The sequence below is a fragment of the Engraulis encrasicolus genome, chromosome 18 (genome assembly GCF_034702125.1).
Source record: "Engraulis encrasicolus isolate BLACKSEA-1 chromosome 18, IST_EnEncr_1.0, whole genome shotgun sequence".
NCBI lineage: Eukaryota > Metazoa > Chordata > Actinopteri > Clupeiformes > Engraulidae > Engraulis > Engraulis encrasicolus.
Window position 1 is genome coordinate 52189961 of NC_085874.1, and position 24366 is coordinate 52214326.

General features: G+C 45.9%; 1 protein-coding gene across 1 annotated transcript in view; it reads right to left on the minus strand.

The window, feature by feature from the left end:
* The window catches only part of capn3b (calpain 3b), a 117696-nt gene that overhangs the window by 3840 nt on the left and 89490 nt on the right, over positions 1-24366 (minus strand). The window contains exons 13-18 of the mRNA XM_063223821.1: positions 24057-24115; positions 17888-17961; positions 17121-17178; positions 15217-15281; positions 3625-3693; positions 2131-2209 (exon numbers count right to left, since the gene is read on the minus strand). Of these exons, the coding sequence (XP_063079891.1) occupies positions 2131-2209; positions 3625-3693; positions 15217-15281; positions 17121-17178; positions 17888-17961; positions 24057-24115 (404 nt within the window). The remainder of the gene's footprint in view (positions 1-2130; positions 2210-3624; positions 3694-15216; positions 15282-17120; positions 17179-17887; positions 17962-24056; positions 24116-24366) is intronic.

A 24366-nucleotide genomic window follows, 5' to 3' on the forward strand; every position in this document is an offset into this window, starting at 1 on the left:
TTTGTCAAGCGGGAGGTCCCGGAGCACAGAGGATGGGTGGCTCCCCCAGGAGGGGGGGTCTGTGATGTCTTTCCCTAGGGTTCCATCCAAGGTTCCGGAGCTCTCACCTGAGGTTCCGGAGCTAGCTCCCCCTTGCTCCCCCTCAAATTAAGCACTGCACAGACACTATTATTTTTGTTGCTGCAGAACATTACTAAAAAACAGAAGAGTTGCATCTGTGTTGGTCTGGCTTTTTTCTCTTCAGTTTCAATAACTTTTGCCTCCCATTGCCGCACCAGATCAGAACACAACATTGAAACTCGTTTTCTTTCAGGCCCTTTTATGCTATCACTCACAAACACTGTTGGGAAAGTTACTCAAAAACTGTAATGCACTACTTATTACATGTTACTGTCATTTAAAAGTAATGCCTTACATTACAACATTACTTTTTTTTTTTTAAGTAAGGCATTACACTACTTTTGCATTACTTTTAGTTACTTTAGCCAAAATGACTGGAAATAAGGATTTGGCAATCTACAGTGCAAATCTATGAGGTGGCATGACTTTCACCTGCCATCCACAAGTCGTTTTGGAAGCCTACAGACTGAAAACCAACATTTTCAGGAATTGCATCTTACCCACATACAATATTGATTCACCAATACAATGATTAATCCTTTCTCTTCTTACCACACCTTACCATGCACACCAGCGCCGTTTAAAAAAAAAAATCTATTACGGACGCATGCAGCACAGGCTCCATTGCAATTGGCTGAAACATAAAGCCACCTCACTGCACTACGAGTTTGAAAATTATTATTGATAAAAGAGCAGATGCATGCATTGCTACAGTAGGCCCATTTTGAATATTAATTATATAGCCTACAGCACACCGGGGAAAATGTCTTATCAATGAACGAAATTATAGGCGAAAAAATGATTGCGAGGATATTACCAGCCAGTCAGTTTGCAAGCTCGTGGCTCGCCTGAATCACTCACAACTCTCAATTCTTTACGCGCGCTCAGTCAGCACCGCGGCCAGCATATTCTGCGACTTTGCGCAAACAGCTAGTTCTATTCATGCAACTATTGCGCTGGAATTTACTGTGATAGGCTACAGAGTGATGCAACGACAGCAAGCATGTTCAATTTCACTACTTTGACAGGCGAGCGTATAATATTTTATTTCAAATGTATTTATTTCAATTTTAGTGATGTTTAGTTGAACAAAAGTGAGGGGGATGTAACGTAGCCTACTCATCTGCCCCCGTCGGATACCCTGCCGTGTCCCTGTCTCGTGCGAATGGGATGCATCCAATCCTTTCCTGACTAATTTGGAGGTGCTATGGCACCTCTTCAAATCGTCAAATTTTACTGTTTTTCGACGTGGAACGCCGTTTGGGTTTCAAGTAGGCCTACAGTGTGCATTTAACTGAAATGTTCTTGGCGTCCTTATTTTCAATGAAGTCAAAGTAGTGGGCATATACCCATCTTGAAAACGAGCAAGCTGGATCTTCTGGATCGGTCATCCTTTGTCAGACTGCCATTTCGAGAGACGAAGCGTGAAAGAGGAAGCAATGTTCTGCGTGGAACTTTAAAATCTCTGCACGCCGCGGACGTAGGCCCTATCAGTTGCAATAGATCTCGCGGTGATCCACGAACATTGTATGAAGAAAACAAAATACCCACACACAATGTAGGTGAAAAAATGTGTTGTAATGTGCAAGTTACTTGCATTGTAACGAGGACATATTACCGATTTTTTCCCCTGTAATCAGTTACATTACTGAGTTACTCAAAAATGTAATGCATTACAGTAATTAGTTACTTTTGTAACTCGTTACTCCCAACACTGCTCACAAACACAGGCACACAGCTGTACATGGCATCTTCCTCACTCACACTCACACACACACACACACACACACACACACACACACACACACACACACACACACACACACACACACACACACACACACACACACACACACACACACACACACACACACACACACGGGTTATGAAACAGAAGTGGCACCTATAATATCCCTTGCAGGAGGAGAGAAGTGCCGCATACTCTCGAGCTGTATAAACAAGTTTTGAATGTGACGACGTTTCGTCCTGTCGGCCTTCCTCAGGCCTTACCTGCTTCCTCCACCGCAGTCCTCATGTCAAAGCTCTTGATGGTTCCTGAGCCGTCCAGATCACTGCGCTTGAAGATCACCTGCAAGACAGCCAGAGTAGAGTAGAGCAGGGGTTCCCAAACTTAACCATGCCAAGGCCCCCCATATACCAGTGCATTCCAGCCAAGGCCCCCCATATACCAGTGCATTCCAGCCAAGGCCCCCCATATACCACTATATTCCAATCAAGGCCCCCCATATACCACTATATTTCAATCAAGGCCCCCCATATACCACTATATTCCAATCAAGGCCCCCCATATACCACTAGATTTCAATCAAGGCCCCCATATACCACTATATTTCAACCAAGGCCCCCCATATACCACTATATTTCAATCAAGGCCCCCCATATACCACTAGATTTCAATCAAGACCCCCCATATACCACTAGATTTCAATCAAGGCCCCCCATATACCACTATATTTCAATCAAGGCCCCCCATATACCACTATATTTCAATCAAGGCCCCCCATATGCCGGTATATTTCAACCAAGGCCCCCCATATACCACTATATTCCAATCAAGGCCCCCCATATACCACTATATTCCAGCCAAGGCCCCCCATATACCACTAGATTCCAGCCAAGGCCCCCCATATACCAGTGCATTCCAGCTAAGACCCCCCCATATACAAGTGCATTCCAGCCAAGGCCCCCCTTACATGGGTCGCGCCACACTATCTTTTCTTTGGACCCCCTTTCACAACAATAGTGGGGGGTCTGAGGCAGTGTCCCACTAGGATATAAAATAATATCAATAGGAATAGGAATATTGTTTAGCTTATTTTTGTTTTATTTTGTGGCATGTTATTCAGTTTATTCAATTATTTATTTTTTGTTGTGCTATATTTTTCCTGCCATCCTGCCGCGGCCCCCCTAGCACCTCCTCGTGGCCCCCCAGGGGTCCCCGGCCCCCACTTTGAAAACCACTGGAGTAGAGAGTAACTTTATTGAAATTAACCCCTTAGTGCAGAGCCCATGTTATAACCTTACTGTCACCAAAATTGTAATGGCTATGTCTTAATCTGTCTCTGTAATGTCATACCAATGTTGTTACGTATGATGTAGCTGAGTATTTACGGCAAATAGTGAGTAGGCCCGCCGGCGACCCCATCTGCAGTAAGAGGCTACGGGTGTGTAATAACGACACAAGACACACACCTGACTTCATATTACCAGGCTTGTAATCAACAGTAATGCGAAAGAGTTAGAGATACTGTGAGTATAGAGGGGCTTAATAAAACTAAAAACATACACACACACACACACACACACACACACACACACACACACACACACACACACACACACACACACACACACAAACGCACACACACACACACACAAACGCACACACACACACACACACACACACACACACACACACACACACACACACACACACACACACACACACACACACACACACACACACACACCACACACACACACCTGCCAGTCCTTGATCTTCTTCCAGAGGTGTTTAAACTCCTGCAGGTTCAGTTTGCCGCTGCCGTCAGTCTTGGGGATTAAAGGGTTAAGGACAGCAGACCCAGAGCACATCGCACATGTATCCTATCAATATAGCTCATCTTATCTTATATAATCTTATCTTATCTTATCTTTGTCAGGACTGCCTCTGGACTCATTGTTTACGTTACCCCCCCTACTGGCCTGATCGTGCTTTACTCTGTGTTTGTTTTGAATTTGCCATGTGCTCTTGCCTTGACAGCTCTCCCCGCCCCATTCTTGCCACCTGTTCTGTTTGATTCAATTATTGTTGACCCTGCTGCTCATTGTATCACTCTGATTACCTGCCCTACTTATACCTTGCTCATTTTGTGTTTCTTCATCTGGTTGTCCTGAGCCTACACCTTGACTGTAAGTTTTTGATTCTGAGATTCTTATTTTTTGGACGTTTATCTGAACTCTGATTCTGGAACTCTTGATTTTTGATTTTTTGTGTCTGGACCTTTTTCTGAACTCTGCTACTGAAAACCTTTGAGGTTGGATTTTTTAGTTCTTGGACATTTACTGAGCCCTGTTTTTGATTGCTCGTGATTTTGCATTTTTTCAGTTTTTGAACTTTCTCCTAGAAACTCAGTTTTTGTTTACCTTTTTTGGATTACCTAACTGGACTGAATTCTGATTTTTGACACACTCTTTTGGATGTTTTTCAATACTGCCTTATTTTTGGATTTACTAGAACTTGTGTGCTTGTGCTGGTTGCCACTCTAATAAATCTCTGGAACTTCACTTTTCTGCATTTGGGTCCTCCTTATCCTGAGCCTGACAGTACAACCAGATCAACCATGGACCCAGCAGACGCCAATCAAGTGAAGTCCGTCCTGGATCTCCATGGAACCATGCTGGGAAAACATCAGACCATGCTTGACACCATCTCCCACCAAGTGGAGTCAGTGGCTGCATCGCTAACTGGATTAGCGGCCCAGAACCAGCAGATCCAACTCTCCATGTCTTCCCAGGGAACTACTGCGACACAGGGGGCGGCTTCCAGCAGCTCAACATCTAACCCACCGGCCAGAGAACCACGCCTGCCGCCTCCGGAGACCTACGCTGGAGATCCTGGGTCCTGTGAGAGTTTCTTGGTCCAATGTGGCCTTGTCTTCTCTCTCCAACCCTCCACTTTCCCTTCGGATGAAGCAAAGGTTGCCTACGTCATCACCCTGCTGTCTGGAAAGGCTCGTGACTGGGGAACTGCCATCTGGACCAACCAACCAGCCCTTCGAACGAATTTCACAGAGTTCTCAAAAGAAATGAAGAAGGTGTTCGACCGGTCCAAGCAGGGCCGAGAAGCTGCCAGAGAGGTCCTACTGCTCCGTCAGGGTCGACAATCTGTATCAGACTATGGCATTCGATTTCGAACCTTGGCGGCTTCAGCAGGCTGGAATGCTGAAGCCATGTACGATGTTTTTTTTCAATGGACTAGCAGAAGAGGTCAAGGATGAACTTCTTCCCCACACCCTGCCAGCTGGGTTCGATGATCTTGTGGACATGGCCATCCGCGTTGACGTACGGCTGGGACAGCGACGTAGGATGCGGAAACCCCTGATCTTTCCCAAACAAGAATCTCATCCCATCACTCCGGTTTCCAGTTCTGTGCTGCCAGACACATCAGAGCCCATGCAAGTGGATCGTGCTCGCCTCTCACCTGCTGAAAAGGAACGACGTCTGAGAGACAAAGCTTGCCTCTACTGTGGCCAACAGGGACACTTCGTCGATGCCTGTCCGGTAAAAGAAAGCGCTCGTCAGAAGTGAGGGGAGTTCTGGCGGGCGGGCTTTCGAGGAGATCTTCCCCACCACTTCAGACCACCCTGCCTGTCACAGTTTTTTGCAAAGGCCAGCGACTTACCTCCTCTGCTCTTGTGGACTCTGGGGCCGAAGAGAGCTTCATAGACTCTGCCTTGGTGGCACAGTGGAGAGTTCCGACCATCAAGATTCCGGTGCCATTGGCCATCCACTCACTCAGTGGAAGTCAGTTCGCCCAAGTCACCCATCGAACCGAGCCGGTGAGTCTGCTACTTTCTGGCAATCATTTTGAAGAGATTGTTTTTTATGTGATTGACTCTCCTCTGAACTCTTTGATTCTTGGCCATAGATGGCTGGCTAAGCATAATCCACATGTCAATTGGGACAAGAACACAATTTTGGGCTGGAGCCCATTCTGCCTGTCTCACTGTCTGAAGTCTGCCCCTTACCCTTTGTCTGCCCCTGAGGTACATGATGACTATCCAGATCTCTCCAAGGTTCCTGGGGAATACCTCGACCTGAAACCAGTGTTCAGCAAATCTAGGGCCACAGCACTACCACCTCACCGCCCATATGACTGTCCCATCGAACTGCAGCCCGGAACTAGTCCGCCGAGGGGTGGTATGTACTCTCTCTCTGCCCCTGAACGTCTGGCCATGGAAAGGTACATTGAGGACTCTTTAGCTGCAGGGATTATCCGTCCGTCCTCCTCTCCAGCAGGGGCAGGATTCTTCTTTGTCTCCAAAAAGGACGGCTCTCTGAGACCTTGCATTGACTACCGTTGTCTTAATAACATCACGGTCAAAAACAAGTACCCTCTGCCCCTAATGTCAGGGGCCTTCGAGTTGTTGCAGGGGGCGACTGTGTTTTCCAAATTAGACCTGCGCAATGCATATCACCTTGTACGCATTAGGCATGGGGACGAGTGGAAGACGGCCTTCAACACGCCTAGGGGCCACTATGAGTATTTGGTGATGCCTTTTGGTCTAACTAACGCCCCTGCTGTTTTTCAGTGTCTTGTCAACGATGTCCTTCGTGATATGGTCAACAAGTTTGTGTTTACTTATTTGGACGATATTTTAATATTTTCCAAATCATTAACAGAACATGTCCATCACGTGAGATCAGTGCTTCAGAGGCTGCTGGAGAATCAGTTGTTTGTCAAAGCTGAGAAATGTGTTTTTCACCAGGACTCTACTTCCTTCCTAGGCTTTGTCATTTCTCAGAAAGGTCTGGAGATGGACCCATCCAAAGTGAAAGCTGTGGTGGAATGGCCAACCCCACAGTCACGAAAGGACCTGCAAAGATTCCTGGGATTCGCCAATTTTTACAGAAGGTTTGTGCGTAATTACAGTTCTGTAGCAGCACCTCTGACCTGTCTGACTTCATCATCTGTTAGGTTCATCTGGAATGAGGCTGCAGAGAGAGCTTTTCAAGACCTCAAGTCCCGCTTCACTTCTGCTCCTATCCTGACCACCCCTGACCCCACTCGTCAGTTCATTCTTGAAGTGGACGCCTCTGATATCGGTGTTGGTGCAGTTCTGTCCCAGAGATCCTCCACTGACGGTAAAGTCCATCCATGTGCTTACTACTCTCACAGACTCTCCTCCTCTGAACAGAATTATGATGTCGGTGATCGGGAACTCCTCGCAGTCAAGCTGGCACTCCAAGAATGGCGCCATTGGCTAGATGGAGCTGAACAACCATTCTTGATCTGGACGGACCACAGAAATCTTGAGTACATGAAGTCTGCAAAGCGCCTCAACGCCCGCCAGGCAAGATGGTCTCTGTTTTTTAAACCGTTTTAATTTCACTCTGTCCTATCGTCCAGGTGCCAAGAATGTGAAACCCGATGCCCTTTCTCGCCAGTTCTCTGGAGCCAAGAAGTCCAGAACGGTAGACACCATCTTGCCATCTCGATGTTTCGTAGGTGCTGTGTCCTGGGGAGTCGAGAGAAGGGTTCAAAAGGCGTTGCAGAAGAAACGTACCCCAAAGGGTTGCCCTACTAACCGTTTGTTTGTTCCCAGATCTGTCAGATCAGAGGTCCTTTCATGGGGGCATTCATCTAACCTGGCATGCCATCCTGGGGTCAGGAGGACCAAGGCCTGCATCCGACAGCGCTTTTGGTGGCCCAAGATGGTTGCTGATATCAGAGCCTACATTGCTGCATGTACCATCTGCGCTAGCAACAAGTCCTCCAATCGACCACCTGCAGGCCTCCTTCAGCCCCTTCCTGTTCCCAAGCGGCCCTGGTCCCACATAGCTCTTGACTTCGTGACTGGTCTCCCACCTTCGGATGGTAACACTGTTGTGCTCACAATTGTTGATCGATTTTCCAAGTCTGTGCATTTTGTTCCTCTGACCAAATTACCCTCTGCCAAGGAAACTGCTATACTTGTTACTAACCATGTGTTCAAGATCCATGGCCTGCCCTTTGATGTGGTGTCAGACCGGGGCCCTCAGTTTGTCTCGGCTTTTTGGAGGGAGTTTTGCAAATGCCTAGGGGCTTCTGTTAGTCTCTCATCAGGTTTCCACCCGCAGTCCAATGGGCAGACGGAGCGTGCCAATCAAGATCTGGAGCGCGTCCTGCGGTGCCTCTCCTCACGCAACCCTTCCTCCTGGAGTCAACATCTGGCATGGGCTGAGTATGCCCATAACTCCCTCCCAGTAGCAGCTACTGGAATGTCACCCTTTCAATGTTGTCTTGGTTACCAACCCCCTCTGTTTTCTTCTCAGGAGGCTGATGTTGCTGTGCCTTCTGTCCAGGCGTTCATCCAACGCTGTAGGACAACCTGGAGAGGAGCTCGGGCAGCCCTCCTTCACTCCAGTGCTCAGGTGAAACGGCTGGCAGATCGGCAGAGGGTCAAGGCACCACGTTATCGGAGGGGTCAGCGGGTCTGGCTCTCGACTAAAGACCTGCCCCTGAAACTCCAGTCGCGCAAGCTTGCTCCTCGGTTCATCGGATTCACCAGATTGAGCGGGTATACAGCCCGTCTGTGGTTCGACTGAAGCTGCCTTTGCCCCTTCGACGGATACACCCAACCTTCCACGTATCCCGCATCAAACCGGTCAGCCACTGCCCACTCTCTCCTCCTACTGATACGCCTCCTCCTCCTCGCATTATCGATGGAGCCCCAGCCTTCACTGTCAGAAGGCTATTGGATGCCCGGCGCCGGGGCCGTGGCCTCCAGTTCCTGGTCGACTGGGAAGGTTATGGGCCGGAGGAGGAACGGTCCTGGGAACCTTCGAGTCGGGTCCTGGATAAGTCTCTGATCCGGGACTTCCGCCATCAGCACCCTACCCACCCCGTCTTTGCGCCAAGAGGCGCACGTTGAAGGGGGGGTACTGTCAGGACTGCCTCTGGACTCATTGTTTACGTTACCCCCCCCTACTGGCCTGATCGTGCTTTACTCTGTGTTTGTTTTGAATTTGCCATGTGCTCTTGCCTTGACAGCTCTCCCCGCCCCATTCTTGCCACCTGTTCTGTTTGATTCAATTATTGTTGACCCTGCTGCTCATTGTATCACTCTGATTACCTGCCCTACTTATACCTTGCTCATTTTGTGTTTCTTCATCTGGTTGTCCTGAGCCTACACCTTGACTGTAAGTTTTTGATTCTGAGATTCTTATTTTTTGGACGTTTATCTGAACTCTGATTCTGGAACTCTTGATTTTTGATTTTTTGTGTCTGGACCTTTTTCTGAACTCTGCTACTGAAAACCTTTGAGGTTGGATTTTTTAGTTCTTGGACATTTACTGAGCCCTGTTTTTGATTGCTCGTGATTTTGCATTTTTTCAGTTTTTGAACTTTCTCCTTGAAACTCAGTTTTTGTTTACCTTTTTTGGATTACCTAACTGGACTGAATTCTGATTTTTGACACACTCTTTTGGATGTTTTTCAATACTGCCTTATTTTTGGATTTACTAGAACTTGTGTGCTTGTGCTGGTTGCCACTCTAATAAATCTCTGGAACTTCACTTTTCTGCATTTGGGTCCTCCTTATCCTGAGCCTGACAGTACAACCAGATCAACCATGGACCCAGCAGACGCCAATCAAGTGAAGTCCGTCCTGGATCTCCATGGAACCATGCTGGGAAAACATCAGACCATGCTTGACACCATCTCCCACCAAGTGGAGTCAGTGGCTGCATCGCTAACTGGATTAGCGGCCCAGAACCAGCAGATCCAACTCTCCATGTCTTCCCAGGGAACTACTGCGACACAGGGGGCGGCTTCCAGCAGCTCAACATCTAACCCACCGGCCAGAGAACCACGCCTGCCGCCTCCGGAGACCTACGCTGGAGATCCTGGGTCCTGTGAGAGTTTCTTGGTCCAATGTGGCCTTGTCTTCTCTCTCCAACCCTCCACTTTCCCTTCGGATGAAGCAAAGGTTGCCTACGTCATCACCCTGCTGTCTGGAAAGGCTCGTGACTGGGGAACTGCCATCTGGACCAACCAACCAGCCCTTCGAACGAATTTCACAGAGTTCTCAAAAGAAATGAAGAAGGTGTTCGACCGGTCCAAGCAGGGCCGAGAAGCTGCCAGAGAGGTCCTACTGCTCCGTCAGGGTCGACAATCTGTATCAGACTATGGCATTCGATTTCGAACCTTGGCGGCTTCAGCAGGCTGGAATGCTGAAGCCATGTACGATGTTTTTTTCAATGGACTAGCAGAAGAGGTCAAGGATGAACTTCTTCCCCACACCCTGCCAGCTGGGTTCGATGATCTTGTGGACATGGCCATCCGCGTTGACGTACGGCTGGGACAGCGACGTAGGATGCGGAAACCCCTGATCTTTCCCAAACAAGAATCTCATCCCATCACTCCGGTTTCCAGTTCTGTGCTGCCAGACACATCAGAGCCCATGCAAGTGGATCGTGCTCGCCTCTCACCTGCTGAAAAGGAACGACGTCTGAGAGACAAAGCTTGCCTCTACTGTGGCCAACAGGGACACTTCGTCGATGCCTGTCCGGTAAAAGAAAGCGCTCGTCAGAAGTGAGGGGAGTTCTGGCGGGCGGGCTTTCGAGGAGATCTTCCCCACCACTTCAGACCACCCTGCCTGTCACAGTTTTTTGCAAAGGCCAGCGCCTTACCTCCTCTGCTCTTGTGGACTCTGGGGCCGAAGAGAGCTTCATAGACTCTGCCTTGGTGGCACAGTGGAGAGTTCCGACCATCAAGATTCCGGTGCCATTGGCCATCCACTCACTCAGTGGAAGTCAGTTCGCCCAAGTCACCCATCGAACCGAGCCGGTGAGTCTGCTACTTTCTGGCAATCATTTTGAAGAGATTGTTTTCTTTGTGATTGACTCTCCTCTGAACTCTTTGATTCTTGGCCATAGATGGCTGGCTAAGCATAATCCACATGTCAATTGGGACAAGAACACAATTTTGGGCTGGAGCCCATTCTGCCTGTCTCACTGTCTGAAGTCTGCCCCTTACCCTTTGTCTGCCCCTGAGGTACATGATGACTATCCAGATCTCTCCAAGGTTCCTGGGGAATACCTCGACCTGAAACCAGTGTTCAGCAAATCTAGGGCCACAGCACTACCACCTCACCGCCCATATGACTGTCCCATCGAACTGCAGCCCGGAACTAGTCCGCCGAGGGGTGGTATGTACTCTCTCTCTGCCCCTGAACGTCTGGCCATGGAAAGGTACATTGAGGACTCTTTAGCTGCAGGGATTATCCGTCCGTCCTCCTCTCCAGCAGGGGCAGGATTCTTCTTTGTCTCCAAAAAGGACGGCTCTCTGAGACCTTGCATTGACTACCGTTGTCTTAATAACATCACGGTCAAAAACAAGTACCCTCTGCCCCTAATGTCAGGGGCCTTCGAGTTGTTGCAGGGGGCGACTGTGTTTTCCAAATTAGACCTGCGCAATGCATATCACCTTGTACGCATTAGGCATGGGGACGAGTGGAAGACGGCCTTCAACACGCCTAGGGGCCACTATGAGTATTTGGTGATGCCTTTTGGTCTAACTAACGCCCCTGCTGTTTTTCAGTGTCTTGTCAACGATGTCCTTCGTGATATGGTCAACAAGTTTGTGTTTACTTATTTGGACGATATTTTAATATTTTCCAAATCATTAACAGAACATGTCCATCACGTGAGATCAGTGCTTCAGAGGCTGCTGGAGAATCAGTTGTTTGTCAAAGCCGAGAAATGTGTTTTTCACCAGGACTCTACTTCCTTCCTAGGCTTTGTCATTTCTCAGAAAGGTCTGGAGATGGACCCATCCAAAGTGAAAGCTGTGGTGGAATGGCCAACCCCACAGTCACGAAAGGACCTGCAAAGATTCCTGGGATTCGCCAATTTTTACAGAAGGTTTGTGCGTAATTACAGTTCTGTAGCAGCACCTCTGACCTGTCTGACTTCATCATCTGTTAGGTTCATCTGGAATGAGGCTGCAGAGAGAGCTTTTCAAGACCTCAAGTCCCGCTTCACTTCTGCTCCTATCCTGACCACCCCTGACCCCACTCGTCAGTTCATTCTTGAAGTGGACGCCTCTGATATCGGTGTTGGTGCAGTTCTGTCCCCGAGATCCTCCACTGACGGTAAAGTCCATCCATGTGCTTACTACTCTCACAGACTCTCCTCCTCTGAACAGAATTATGATGTCGGTGATCGGGAACTCCTCGCAGTCAAGCTGGCACTCCAAGAATGGCGCCATTGGCTAGAGGGAGCTGAACAACCATTCTTGATCTGGACGGACCACAGAAATCTTGAGTACATGAAGTCTGCAAAGCGCCTCAACGCCCGCCAGGCAAGATGGTCTCTGTTTTTTAACCGTTTTAATTTCACTCTGTCCTATCGTCCAGGTGCCAAGAATGTGAAACCCGATGCCCTTTCTCGCCAGTTCTCTGGAGCCAAGAAGTCCAGAACGGTAGACACCATCTTGCCATCTCGATGTTTCGTAGGTGCTGTGTCCTGGGGAGTCGAGAGAAGGGTTCAAAAGGCGTTGCAGAAGAAACGTACCCCAAAGGGTTGCCCTACTAACCGTTTGTTTGTTCCCAGATCTATCAGATCAGAAGTCCTTTCATGGGGGCATTCATCTAACCTGGCATGCCATCCTGGGGTCAGGAGGACCAAGGCCTGCATCCGACAGCGCTTTTGGTGGCCCAAGATGGTTGCTGATATCAGAGCCTACATTGCTGCATGTACCATCTGCGCTAGCAACAAGTCCTCCAATCGACCACCTGCAGGCCTCCTTCAGCCCCTTCCTGTTCCCAAGCGGCCCTGGTCCCACATAGCTCTTGACTTCGTGACTGGTCTCCCACCTTCGGATGGTAACACTGTTGTGCTCACAATTGTTGATCGATTTTCCAAGTCTGTGCATTTTGTTCCTCTGACCAAATTACCCTCTGCCAAGGAAACTGCTATACTTGTTACTAACCATGTGTTCAAGATCCATGGCCTGCCCTTTGATGTGGTGTCAGACCGGGGCCCTCAGTTTGTCTCGGCTTTTTGGAGGGAGTTTTGCAAATGCCTAGGGGCTTCTGTTAGTCTCTCATCAGGTTTCCACCCGCAGTCCAATGGGCAGACGGAGCGTGCCAATCAAGATCTGGAGCGCGTCCTGCGGTGCCTCTCCTCACGCAACCCTTCCTCCTGGAGTCAACATCTGGCATGGGCTGAGTATGCCCATAACTCCCTCCCAGTAGCAGCTACTGGAATGTCACCCTTTCAATGTTGTCTTGGTTACCAACCCCCTCTGTTTTCTTCTCAGGAGGCTGATGTTGCTGTGCCTTCTGTCCAGGCGTTCATCCAACGCTGTAGGACAACCTGGAGAGGAGCTCGGGCAGCCCTCCTTCACTCCAGTGCTCAGGTGAAACGGCTGGCAGATCGGCAGAGGGTCAAGGCACCACGTTATCGGAGGGGTCAGCGGGTCTGGCTCTCGACTAAAGACCTGCCCCTGAAACTCCAGTCGCGCAAGCTTGCTCCTCGGTTCATCGGCCCCTACCAGATTGAGCGGGTCTACAGCCCGTCTGTGGTTCGACTGAAGCTGCCTTTGCCCCTTCGACGGATACACCCAACCTTCCACGTATCCCGCATCAAACCGGTCAGCCACTGCCCACTCTCTCCTCCTACTGATACGCCTCCTCCTCCTCGCATTATCGATGGAGCCCCAGCCTTCACTGTCAGAAGGCTATTGGATGCCCGGCGCCGGGGCCGTGGCCTCCAGTTCCTGGTCGACTGGGAGGGTTATGGGCCGGAGGAACGGTCCTGGGAACCTTCGAGTCGGGTCCTGGATAAGTCTCTGATCCGGGACTTCCGCCATCAGCACCCTACCCACCCCGTCTTTGCGCCAAGAGGCGCACGTTGAAGGGGGGGTACTGTCAGGACTGCCTCTGGACTCATTGTTTACGTTACCCCCCCCTACTGGCCTGATCGTGCTTTACTCTGTGTTTGTTTTGAATTTGCCATGTGCTCTTGCCTTGACAGCTCTCCCCGCCCCATTCTTGCCACCTGTTCTGTTTGATTCAATTATTGTTGACCCTGCTGCTCATTGTATCACTCTGATTACCTGCCCTACTTATACCTTGCTCATTTTGTGTTTCTTCATCTGGTTGTCCTGAGCCTACACCTTGACTGTAAGTTTTTGATTCTGAGATTCTTATTTTTTGGACGTTTATCTGAACTCTGATTCTGGAACTCTTGATTTTTGATTTTTTGTGTCTGGACCTTTTTCTGAACTCTGCTACTGAAAACCTTTGAGGTTGGATTTTTTAGTTCTTGGACATTTACTGAGCCCTGTTTTTGATTGCTCGTGATTTTGCATTTTTTCAGTTTTGGAACTTTCTCCTAGAAACTCAGTTTTTGTTTACCTTTTTTGGATTACCTAACTGGACTGAATTCTGATTTTTGACACTCTCTTTTGGATGTTTTTCAATACTGCCTTATTTTTGGATTTACTAGAACTTGTGTGCTTGTGCTGGTTGCCACTCTAATAAATCTCTGGAACTTCACTTTTCTGCATTTGGGTCCTCCTTATCCTGAGCCTGACAATCTTATCTTATCTTATCTTATATAATCTTATCTTATCTTATCAGTAAATAATCTTATCTTATCTTATCTTATCTTATCTTATCTTATCTAGGGAGAGGTTACCCTAACGAAAATCGGCCATGGTAAATCATGGCTTGGCACGTTTTTTCTTCACAAACATGGTGAAAAACTATTAAATCCATTAATAACCATGATCTCTGGTTAGTCAGCAACCACGGTTTTCATGGCTACCCAAAAAAACATGGATAAGCCCTAGAAATACTATGGTTGGTTCAGAGTACTTACAGTCGAGTAACCATGACATACTGTACTATGTAAAACCATGCCTACTACAGTAAAACCATGGTCGATTTTCGTAAGGGTAAGGACAGCAGATACACAGCAGTACATTACATATTTAGTATCTTATCTTAAACAAGAGCGAACAGAGATTGTAACCTGTCACCCTGACCAATGCCATCCTGGGAACTCCCATGCTGCCTTGCAACCCTAACACAATTACAGTAATTTGAAGGAGAGCATGGACACCCTCGTTGAAATCTTCACCTCAGTTTGAGAATCCAAACACAAAATCTGAAGAATAAATTTAATATAGATAGATAGATAGACTTTTATTGTCCCCAAGGGGATATTTGTTCTCGCCACCATATCAGTCTTGTCACAGCCTACAGCAGGCATACATAAGGCATATATACATGTATATAAATGATATATAGAGTATTTTAAAAAGTCATGATGAAAATTAAGAATGGCTGCCATAAAGGATACGTCCATCAGGGCGATCATGCTCCTGCAGCTCTCCAGGCTGAACTCAGATCCCTTCAGCTCGATATCTACACAGACAAGACAACATACAATGCAATATAATGCAACAAGAGGCAAGACAACATACAATACAATACAATAAAACAAGAGGCAAGGCAACATACAATATAATATAATACAAGAGGCAAGGCAACATACAATACAATAATACAAGAGGCAAGGCAACATACAATACAATAATACAAGAGGCAAGACAACATACAATACAATACAATACAACAAGACGCAAGGCAACATACAATACAATACAATACAATACAACAAGAGGCAAGGCAACATACAATACAATACAATACAACAAGAGGCAAGGCAACATACAATACAATACAATACAACAAGAGGCAAGGCAACATACAATACAATACAATACAACAAGAGGCAAGGCAACATACAATACAATACAATACAACAAGACGCAAGGCAACATACAACACAATACAATATAATACAACAAGACGCAAGGCAACATACAATACAATACAATACAACAAGAGGCAAGGCAACATACAATACAATAATACAAGAGGCAAGGCAACATACAATACAATAATACAAGAGGCAAGACAACATACAATATAATATAATACAACAAGAGGCAAGGCAACATACAATACAATATAACAAGAGGCAAGACAACATACAATACAATACAATATAACAAGAGGCAAGACAACATACAATACAATATAATATAACAAGAGGCAAGGCAACATACAATACAATACAATATAACAAGAGGCAAGGCAACATACAATACAATACAATAATACAAGAGGCAAGACAACATACAATACAATACAATAATACAAGAGGCAAGACAACATACAATACAATATAACAAGAGGCAAGACAACATACAATACAATATAATATAACAAGAGGCAAGGCAACATACAATACAATACAATAATACAAGAGGCAAGACAACATACAATACAATACAATAATACAAGAGGCAAGACAACATACAATACAATACAATACAATATAATACAACAAGTATATAGAAGAGAGACAAGGCAACATGTTCAGTTGTATGTCTAAATGGTGTTGAGCAGCCAATCAACATAATCAGTTCTACAGTATATCTACACGGTGGGCAGAGACAAGACATCCTAAGTTCTATCTCTAGAAGGGGAAGAGAGAGAAGACAACATGTGTAGGAAGATGCAACCGTATTGGAACTGGTGAACAAGGCATGCACCTACAGTACAGACATACTCTCACCTTTGGACATCAGTACAAACTCATGTTTGGACAGCAGTACAGACATAAAGTGTATATTAATGATGTGCATTGGCACTGCCCTCACGATTCGATTCGATTACGATTTGGGAGGTAGCGATTCGATTCGATTCAATTCTACGATACATTGCAATGCATTCAATTTCTACTGAAAGCAAAGCAAATGTTTCATCAGTCATGATGAGGCAATACAAGTAGTCAGATACTGAGCAACATTTTATTGGCTGTTTTCTGTATCAGTCATGCAGTTTTCAAGGCTTTGAAATGCTTTTATTTAATTTAACATTCATTTGCTCCTCAAATATCCACGGAAGTAATTGAAACTTAAAAAAATTGCTGCATCGATTCTGGAACTTGCCGCATCGATTCTGGAATTGTCCATGTCCCGCATTGCATTGCATTGCCGATTATTGTTGACACCACTACTGTATATATATACTCATGTTTGGACAGCAGTACAGACATATACTGTATATATAGACTCATGTTTGGACAGCAGTACAAACACATAGCAGTACAGACATAGGCTATATACGGTATATGTACTCACGTTTGGCCACCACCTTGTTCAGCACAGACATATATACTGTATATTTACTCACGTTTGGCCACCACCTTGTTCAACACGCTCTTCAACTCATTGGCACAAATCTGCAAGTCCTGTGGAGACATGGAGGAGAGAAGACAAGTGGGAATATGATGTGGAGAGGAGACAAGTGGGAATATGATGTGGAGAGAAGACAAGTGGGAATATGATGTAGAGAGAAGACAAGTGGGAATATGATGTGGAGAGAAGACAAGTGGGAATATGATGTGGAGAGAAGACAAGTGGGAATATGATGTGGAGAGAAGACAAGTGGGAATATGATGTGGAGAGAAGACAAGTGGGAATATGATGTGGAGAGAAGACAAGTGGGAATATGATGTGGAGAGAAGACAAGTGGGAATATGATGTGGAGAGAAGACAAGTGGGAATATGATGTGGAGAGGAGACAAGTGGGAATATGATGTGGAGAGAAGACAAGTGGGAATATGATGTGGAGAGAAGACAAGTGGGAATATGATGTGGAGAGAAGACAAGTGGGAATATGATGTGGAGAGAAGACAAGTGGGAATATAATGTGGAGAGCAGGCGGAGAGTGATAAAGAGTGATAAAGTGACAGACAGGCAGATGTTAAGTGCAGACTGCAGAGGTGCAGGCACACATACACACACACGCACACGCACACACACACACATGCACACGCGCACACACACGCACACACACGCACGCGCACGCGCACACACACACACACACACACACAAACACACACACACACACACACACACACACACAGACAGACACACACACACAGACCACCAGCTTACCTCTCCAGCGATCTGCTGGTAGATCCGTCTGAACTGTTTCTCCTCTTCAGTCTCCTCCTCCTCCAACACATGGGCTGGCTACAGCAGCATACAGGTGGGAGATACACACACAGACAGGGGTGGACATGGCAATGATGGGTGGACATGGCAATGATGGGGGGACATGGCAATGATGGGTGGACATGGCAATGATGGGTGGACATGGCAATGATGGGTGGACAAGATGTAAGAAGTAGATGGGTGGATGGGTTGGTAGACAAGATGGGTGGATGGATGGATGGGTGGATGGATGGATGGATGGATGGATGGATGGATGGATGGGTAGACAAGATGGGTGGATGGATGGATGGATGGATGGGTGGATGGGTTGGTAGACAAGATGGGTGGATGGATGGATGGGTGGATGGGTTGGTAGACAAGATGGGTGGATGGATGGATGGGTGGGTAGACAAGATGGATGGATGGATGGATGGATGGATGGATGGGTGGATGGATGGGTAGACAAGATGGGTGGATGGATGGATGGATGGATGGATGGGTAGACAAGATGGGTGGATGGGTGGATGGATGGGTGGGAAGACAAGATGGGTGGATGGATGGATGTGGTAGCACATACAGTGGTGGCAGTGATGGGATGGAGGGATGAAGAGGTAGAAGGGATGGATGGATGGATGGATGGATGGATGGATGGATGGATGGAAATGACACATGGATGAAGAACAGTCATGGAAAAGAGAAATGCATGCATGAATGGGCAGCCAGACAAAGAAACAGATAAGTGATAGCAAACAGGAAGCATGCATGGGACGAGAAGGACGAGTGATGGATGGATGGATGGATGGATGGATGGATGGATGGATGGATGGATGGATGGATGGATGGATGGATGGATGGATGGATGGATGGATGGATGGATGGATGGATGGATGGATATAGGGATGGATATAGGGATGGATATAGGGATGGATATAGGGATGGATATAGGGATGGATGGATGGATGGATATAGGGATGGATATAGGGATGGATGGATTTGAGAGGAGAGACAGACATAACAGGTGGCATAACATCAGCATACAGACTGGACCATGAAAGCTTTTGAATAACAGAATGACTGAACAACCCCTTTAAAGAAAGTGGATCACCGGACCGACTCAGACATGGGTGATTCATTTCTATCTATGACATGTTTTGACGTTAGCCTTTATGAATAAAACAATTAACATCCACGTCTGAGTTGCTCCCGTGACTTTATTACATGAACTTATCTCCTTCCCATTGATGGACTGCATTGTTAGACACAGGAGCGTGGACGATACAATGTCCAATAAAACGAGACTACGGTATATCCCCACAGCGAAATTATAGGACTTCGTAGATTTGCTCAAAATCTCATTACATTTTAGAGCCAACGTGTTCAAGATGAACCACTTTCAATATGGACGTCTTTTTTTGTGCGATAACGTTTGTACAGGAGGACGGATTTATACTGAACCTTGAGTAACACTGTAGTACATGAACATGATTAGATTTTTGAGACCTGAAATGGCAGTGGCTTTATGTACTAATAATCGGAGGGTTTATTTTGGGGATATATACCTCTGGCCATTGATGAGCAAAATGTATTCATTAGTTACAATCCAGTGCCACATATTCCAGAGGACTTGGCTTTACCTGTCCAATTCTGCCAGGTGATTGGCTGGTTGAATGATCACCTGGTTGAATTGGACAGGTAACACAAGGTCATTTAGCCAACTTTTGCTCACATAGAAAGAACATAGAAATCATGAAAGCAATTCACTGGTAGTGAACTGGTAATACGCTGTAGCTCATACCCCGCTAGCTAGGTTGCGTATGTAACAGTAGTTCTCCATGCCACCACATTGCACTGCATGCAGCTACTGTAACTACCTTGGGTCTCGGTTTCTTGCCCGAATCAGTCTGTAGGTTGGAGGAGGAGGAATTAAATAATACAAATAATAATAAATAAATGATATGGATGCATGACTTAGGAACAAATGGTTCCAAATGGTTCACCATGACATTTGGTATTCTGAAGCCGCTTAAATTAACCCTATTCAGACTGGGCTTTTTTGGCATTCTTGGGCCTGGGGGGGGGGCTCTTTTGACCCCCCCCTCATAACTCATGAACGGAATACAGTATGACTACGAAACTTGGGGGAGATGATCTACATATGGACATCTATGAATGACATCATTTTTGTGTAATTATCTGGTATTATGACGTCATTATGACATCATCATCTTATTATGGCCAAAATCTCGCCATAATGGATTTTCCAACAAATTTAGGTAATGCACTTAAATTTTAATGATTTTATGCTTCAAACCACTTAACACTAGAACTACCAGGATTTTTCTGCCTACCTAGAAGTACCAGAGAGGGGTCATTTGACCCGCCGGCTTTTACCTAATACACTAATCACCCATTTTGTTATGGTAATGAGGCTGTTAGGGGCCGTGTGTGGGGTGAGGGGTGAGGGGGTCACACCTTACAGTGCTAACAGCCAAGACAAACAGGGACAGACTTCTTCCCAAAGGCTGTCAGCCTCCAAAATCACCACAGGTAGCCTAAATAGCAACTTGCATGAAGATATCAGCAGCAAAGACAGATAGCACAGATTGGCGGACAGTGTGTTACAGTTTTTCTCCATTGGTTTGGCTCATTTCTTGAAACATGGACAAATCCCAAAACTAATTTGCAGTTCCTCACAACAGAATGGCATTTATCATTGCTTTCATCAAATTTCAAAGGCTTTTGAACATGTCTCAATCATTTAGTACATCCTTGCAAATGGCTATGTACAAGTATCCTACAGTTACAGTTACTGTAAAACAATCAGCTTACATTTAGTACAATTTTCAAATGAATGTACCTTGCTGATTTATCCCAATTGGTTGATTGTCAGTGTAATGGTTGTCCTGAAAACATGTCAGCATATTTTCTTCATATAAGTCATCAAGATGGCACAGTATGGCATGAAGAACAGGTGGTAACGGGTCCAAATTTCACCCCACCATCGCCATACAGCGCAGATGGAGAGCCAACAGCTAAGGCCAGGAGGTCAATCACAAGTCGCCTTCAGAGCTTCCTTTGTTTCATCACTCTGGACATGCTTGGCATCATTCGAGACTGTACAATTCAACATGCGAAGCAAACTGAGCATGTGGATTGTTTCATGGGCATCCCCGAACTAATGGCATTTATTTCCATCACCATCATGAGAGGAATCTTCAAGGTGCCATCACTGCCTGACTGCTGGTCGAAAAACCTGGGAAGCCCACACATCATCGAAACCATGCCCCGAGGCCGTTTCCAAAACATCATGCATCACCTGCGCTTTGATGACAGAGACACCCGCAACGAGCGAGTACAGACTGATAGGTTTGCTGCAATTTCAAACATATGGGGATTGTTTGTCACCAACTGCATCACATCCTACATCCCTGGTCAACACATCACCATTGACGAACAACTTTTCCCGTGCAAGACTCGCTGCTGTTTCCTACAGTACATTGCAACTAAACCAGACAAGTTTGGTATCAAGTTTTGGGTGGCGTGTGACTTGAAAACCAAATACGTCTGCAACATCCTCCCATATCTTGGCAAGGACCCCACTTGACCTCGTGGGGAGAGAGTGTCTGAGAGTGTAGTCATGAGGCTGATGGAACCATTCTTGGACAAGGGCAGAAATGTTACCACAGACAATTTCTTTACATCACTGTCACTTGCAAAACGACTACTCAGCCGGAATTCAACCATCCTCGGCACAGTCAACAGGATTCGCTAAGAAATCCCACCGTCAACTCGACAGATGCACCGCGATGAATTTACCACCCAGGTATTTTCATCCACTGGTGCCACACTGACTGTGTATGCGCCTAAGCGGAAGAAGACTGTGTAAGTTCTCAGCAGCATGCACAGCACGATTCAGACACAGGAAACCACCAAAAAGAAGCCAAACTAAAATCAAATGCAAGGACAATCGTGCAACAGTGCGCTGTGATGACTGTTACAAATACACATGTGGGAAATGCCGAAAGGAGCAATGGCAGTGCCAGAATTGTTAGTGACTGCTCAAACGTATTTCACTCATTTGCATTCTTTGTAAATATGCTTTTTTTCTTTGTATTTTTTTTTTACTTCTATTTTTGGCACACAAAAATAAGTTACTTCTGCAACAACCTTCCACACGAAAACTGGGAAAACAGTTGCTTTTGCATTCATTGTAAATATGTTTTTTTTTTTAAACAATAAATGTTTAGAGTTTTGATCTCAAATTCTCGTTGATCCTGATGATTCACTGCATAAAAATCCACCATATGCTTATAAATCCACCATATGGGCACACACACACACTCACACACACACACATGCAAAAACACTCTGTGTCTCAAGTGACAGCTGTGAGCTGCTAACAGCCACATTTCCACAACAAAAGGAGCTAAGGGAAATAAGAAAAAAATATCAAAATATATGGAGTCATAGATATGGTAAAGTGATTTTTGGTCAGACATACCCGTCAGAAAACCGTTGCCATGGCAACGGCAAAAATGATAAACATATTCTTTCGGTACCTAACTGTAGCCAACTAAATGTTAGGAAAAGTCACAAAGTTTCATAGTCATAGCTCAAGTCGTTAAGGAATTATACGACATCAAAGTTGGTGCGGGCACTTTTAGCCCCCCCCCAGTCTGGATAGGGTTAAAAATATAATTTTTGTTGTCATTATTAACTCAGCGGTGATGTGGGCCAGGAAACTGTTACTCCCTTTATAACCACCAGATGGCGATAGAGCGCTATGGAAGTAGTTCCTCAGCTAACCACCAGGTGGTGATAAAATAGCTATGTGAGCAGCAGTTCCTCACCCATAGAAATGTGTCCAGTCCACACATCCATGACTTCAGCTGCCTTCAATCCCCTGAGGAGGATATTTGACCTTTCCAGTAATTGTGCGTAATGGAGTCTATTTATGGCTAATGGATGCCGCTCGCTATACAATGGGAGTGCAGTGCACTGGCTGCAATAAGACTATATGCTGCAAATGACTTCACATATAAGGCTTTGGTTATAAAGCGTCTGCCAAATGTAATGTAATGTAATGATGTTGTGTAATGTAATACTAATAAGAGTATGTGTTGCAAATCACTTCACATATACGTAGGGCTCCATTTTCATGGCAATCAATAACATGCTATATGCATATCCCTGATGATCCAGTTAAATGTGCCTGAGACACTGCAAGACGAGGGTTGCCAACCGCCCCTTGAAATATTGAATCGTCCAGTGATAAGAAATAAAAGCACGGTTCCGTTTAGAGCTGAAGCATTTTCAGTAAGACTATACCCTCAGTCAGTCCAGCAGTGCAAATCATACCTTCGGCCTCTCCTTCTTCTTGTCAGCCTGAGGAAATGAACAGAGGACAAAAGAGCGGTCACTTTTTATTCAGAAGCAGATCACCTTTAACTTAATAATAACAACAACAACAACAATAACAATAATAATAATACATGTGATAGTAAAGCAATACAATAAAAATGACTTCAACAGAATTTTGTGTGTGAGAAAACCCCCAGAAAACACTTGGTTATTCATTTCCAGCAATCTATCAGTTAAATAGTCCATATATATACACACATATATATACAGTATATACTATGATATGCCAATGACATTATATACCATGATATTATTATTATTATGATTATTATTATTATTTAATTATAAGGGGGCCCTCCAAAACCTTAGCAGTGGCCCTGTCTACAGCAGGATAAGGTCCCCAGGTAAACTTAAAGTGATACTGTCCCATTTTTGGAAATAAGCTTATTTAACTCAAGGGGAGGTGTAAAATAAGCTTATTTCCAAAAATGGGACAGTATCACTTTAAAGGGACTAAATAGCCAGGGGCCTCATGGAAGAAAATAGCAGAGATTCTCAGAGTATTATCTTATCCAGTCTTTAAATAGCTAGGGGCCCCACGTAATCTCTACTCATGCACGTCAGGTAAGGGGCCCCAGGTAATTGTGTGTGTGTGTGTGTGTGTGTGTGTGTGTGTGTGTGTGTGTGTGTGTGTGTGTGTGTGTGTGTGTGTGTGTGTGTGTGTGTGTGTGTGTGTGTGTGTGTGTGTGTGTGTGTGTGTGTCCTCTACTCATGCATGTCAGGTGAGTTACCTCTGGATCATCTGCCTCAATGGTTCCCTCAATCACCCTGGAGACGCAGAAGGAGAAGAGGAAACAAAGACATAAGAAGCCATATATACGGTGTAACTCTTAATCACACACACACACATATGCACACAGGGGCGGTCCTAAGCACACACACACACAGTCGCACACACACAAAGTCATACACACACAAACACACAAGCACACACACGCATACACACACACACACACACGCATACACACACACACACACACACACACACACACACACACACACACACACACACACACACA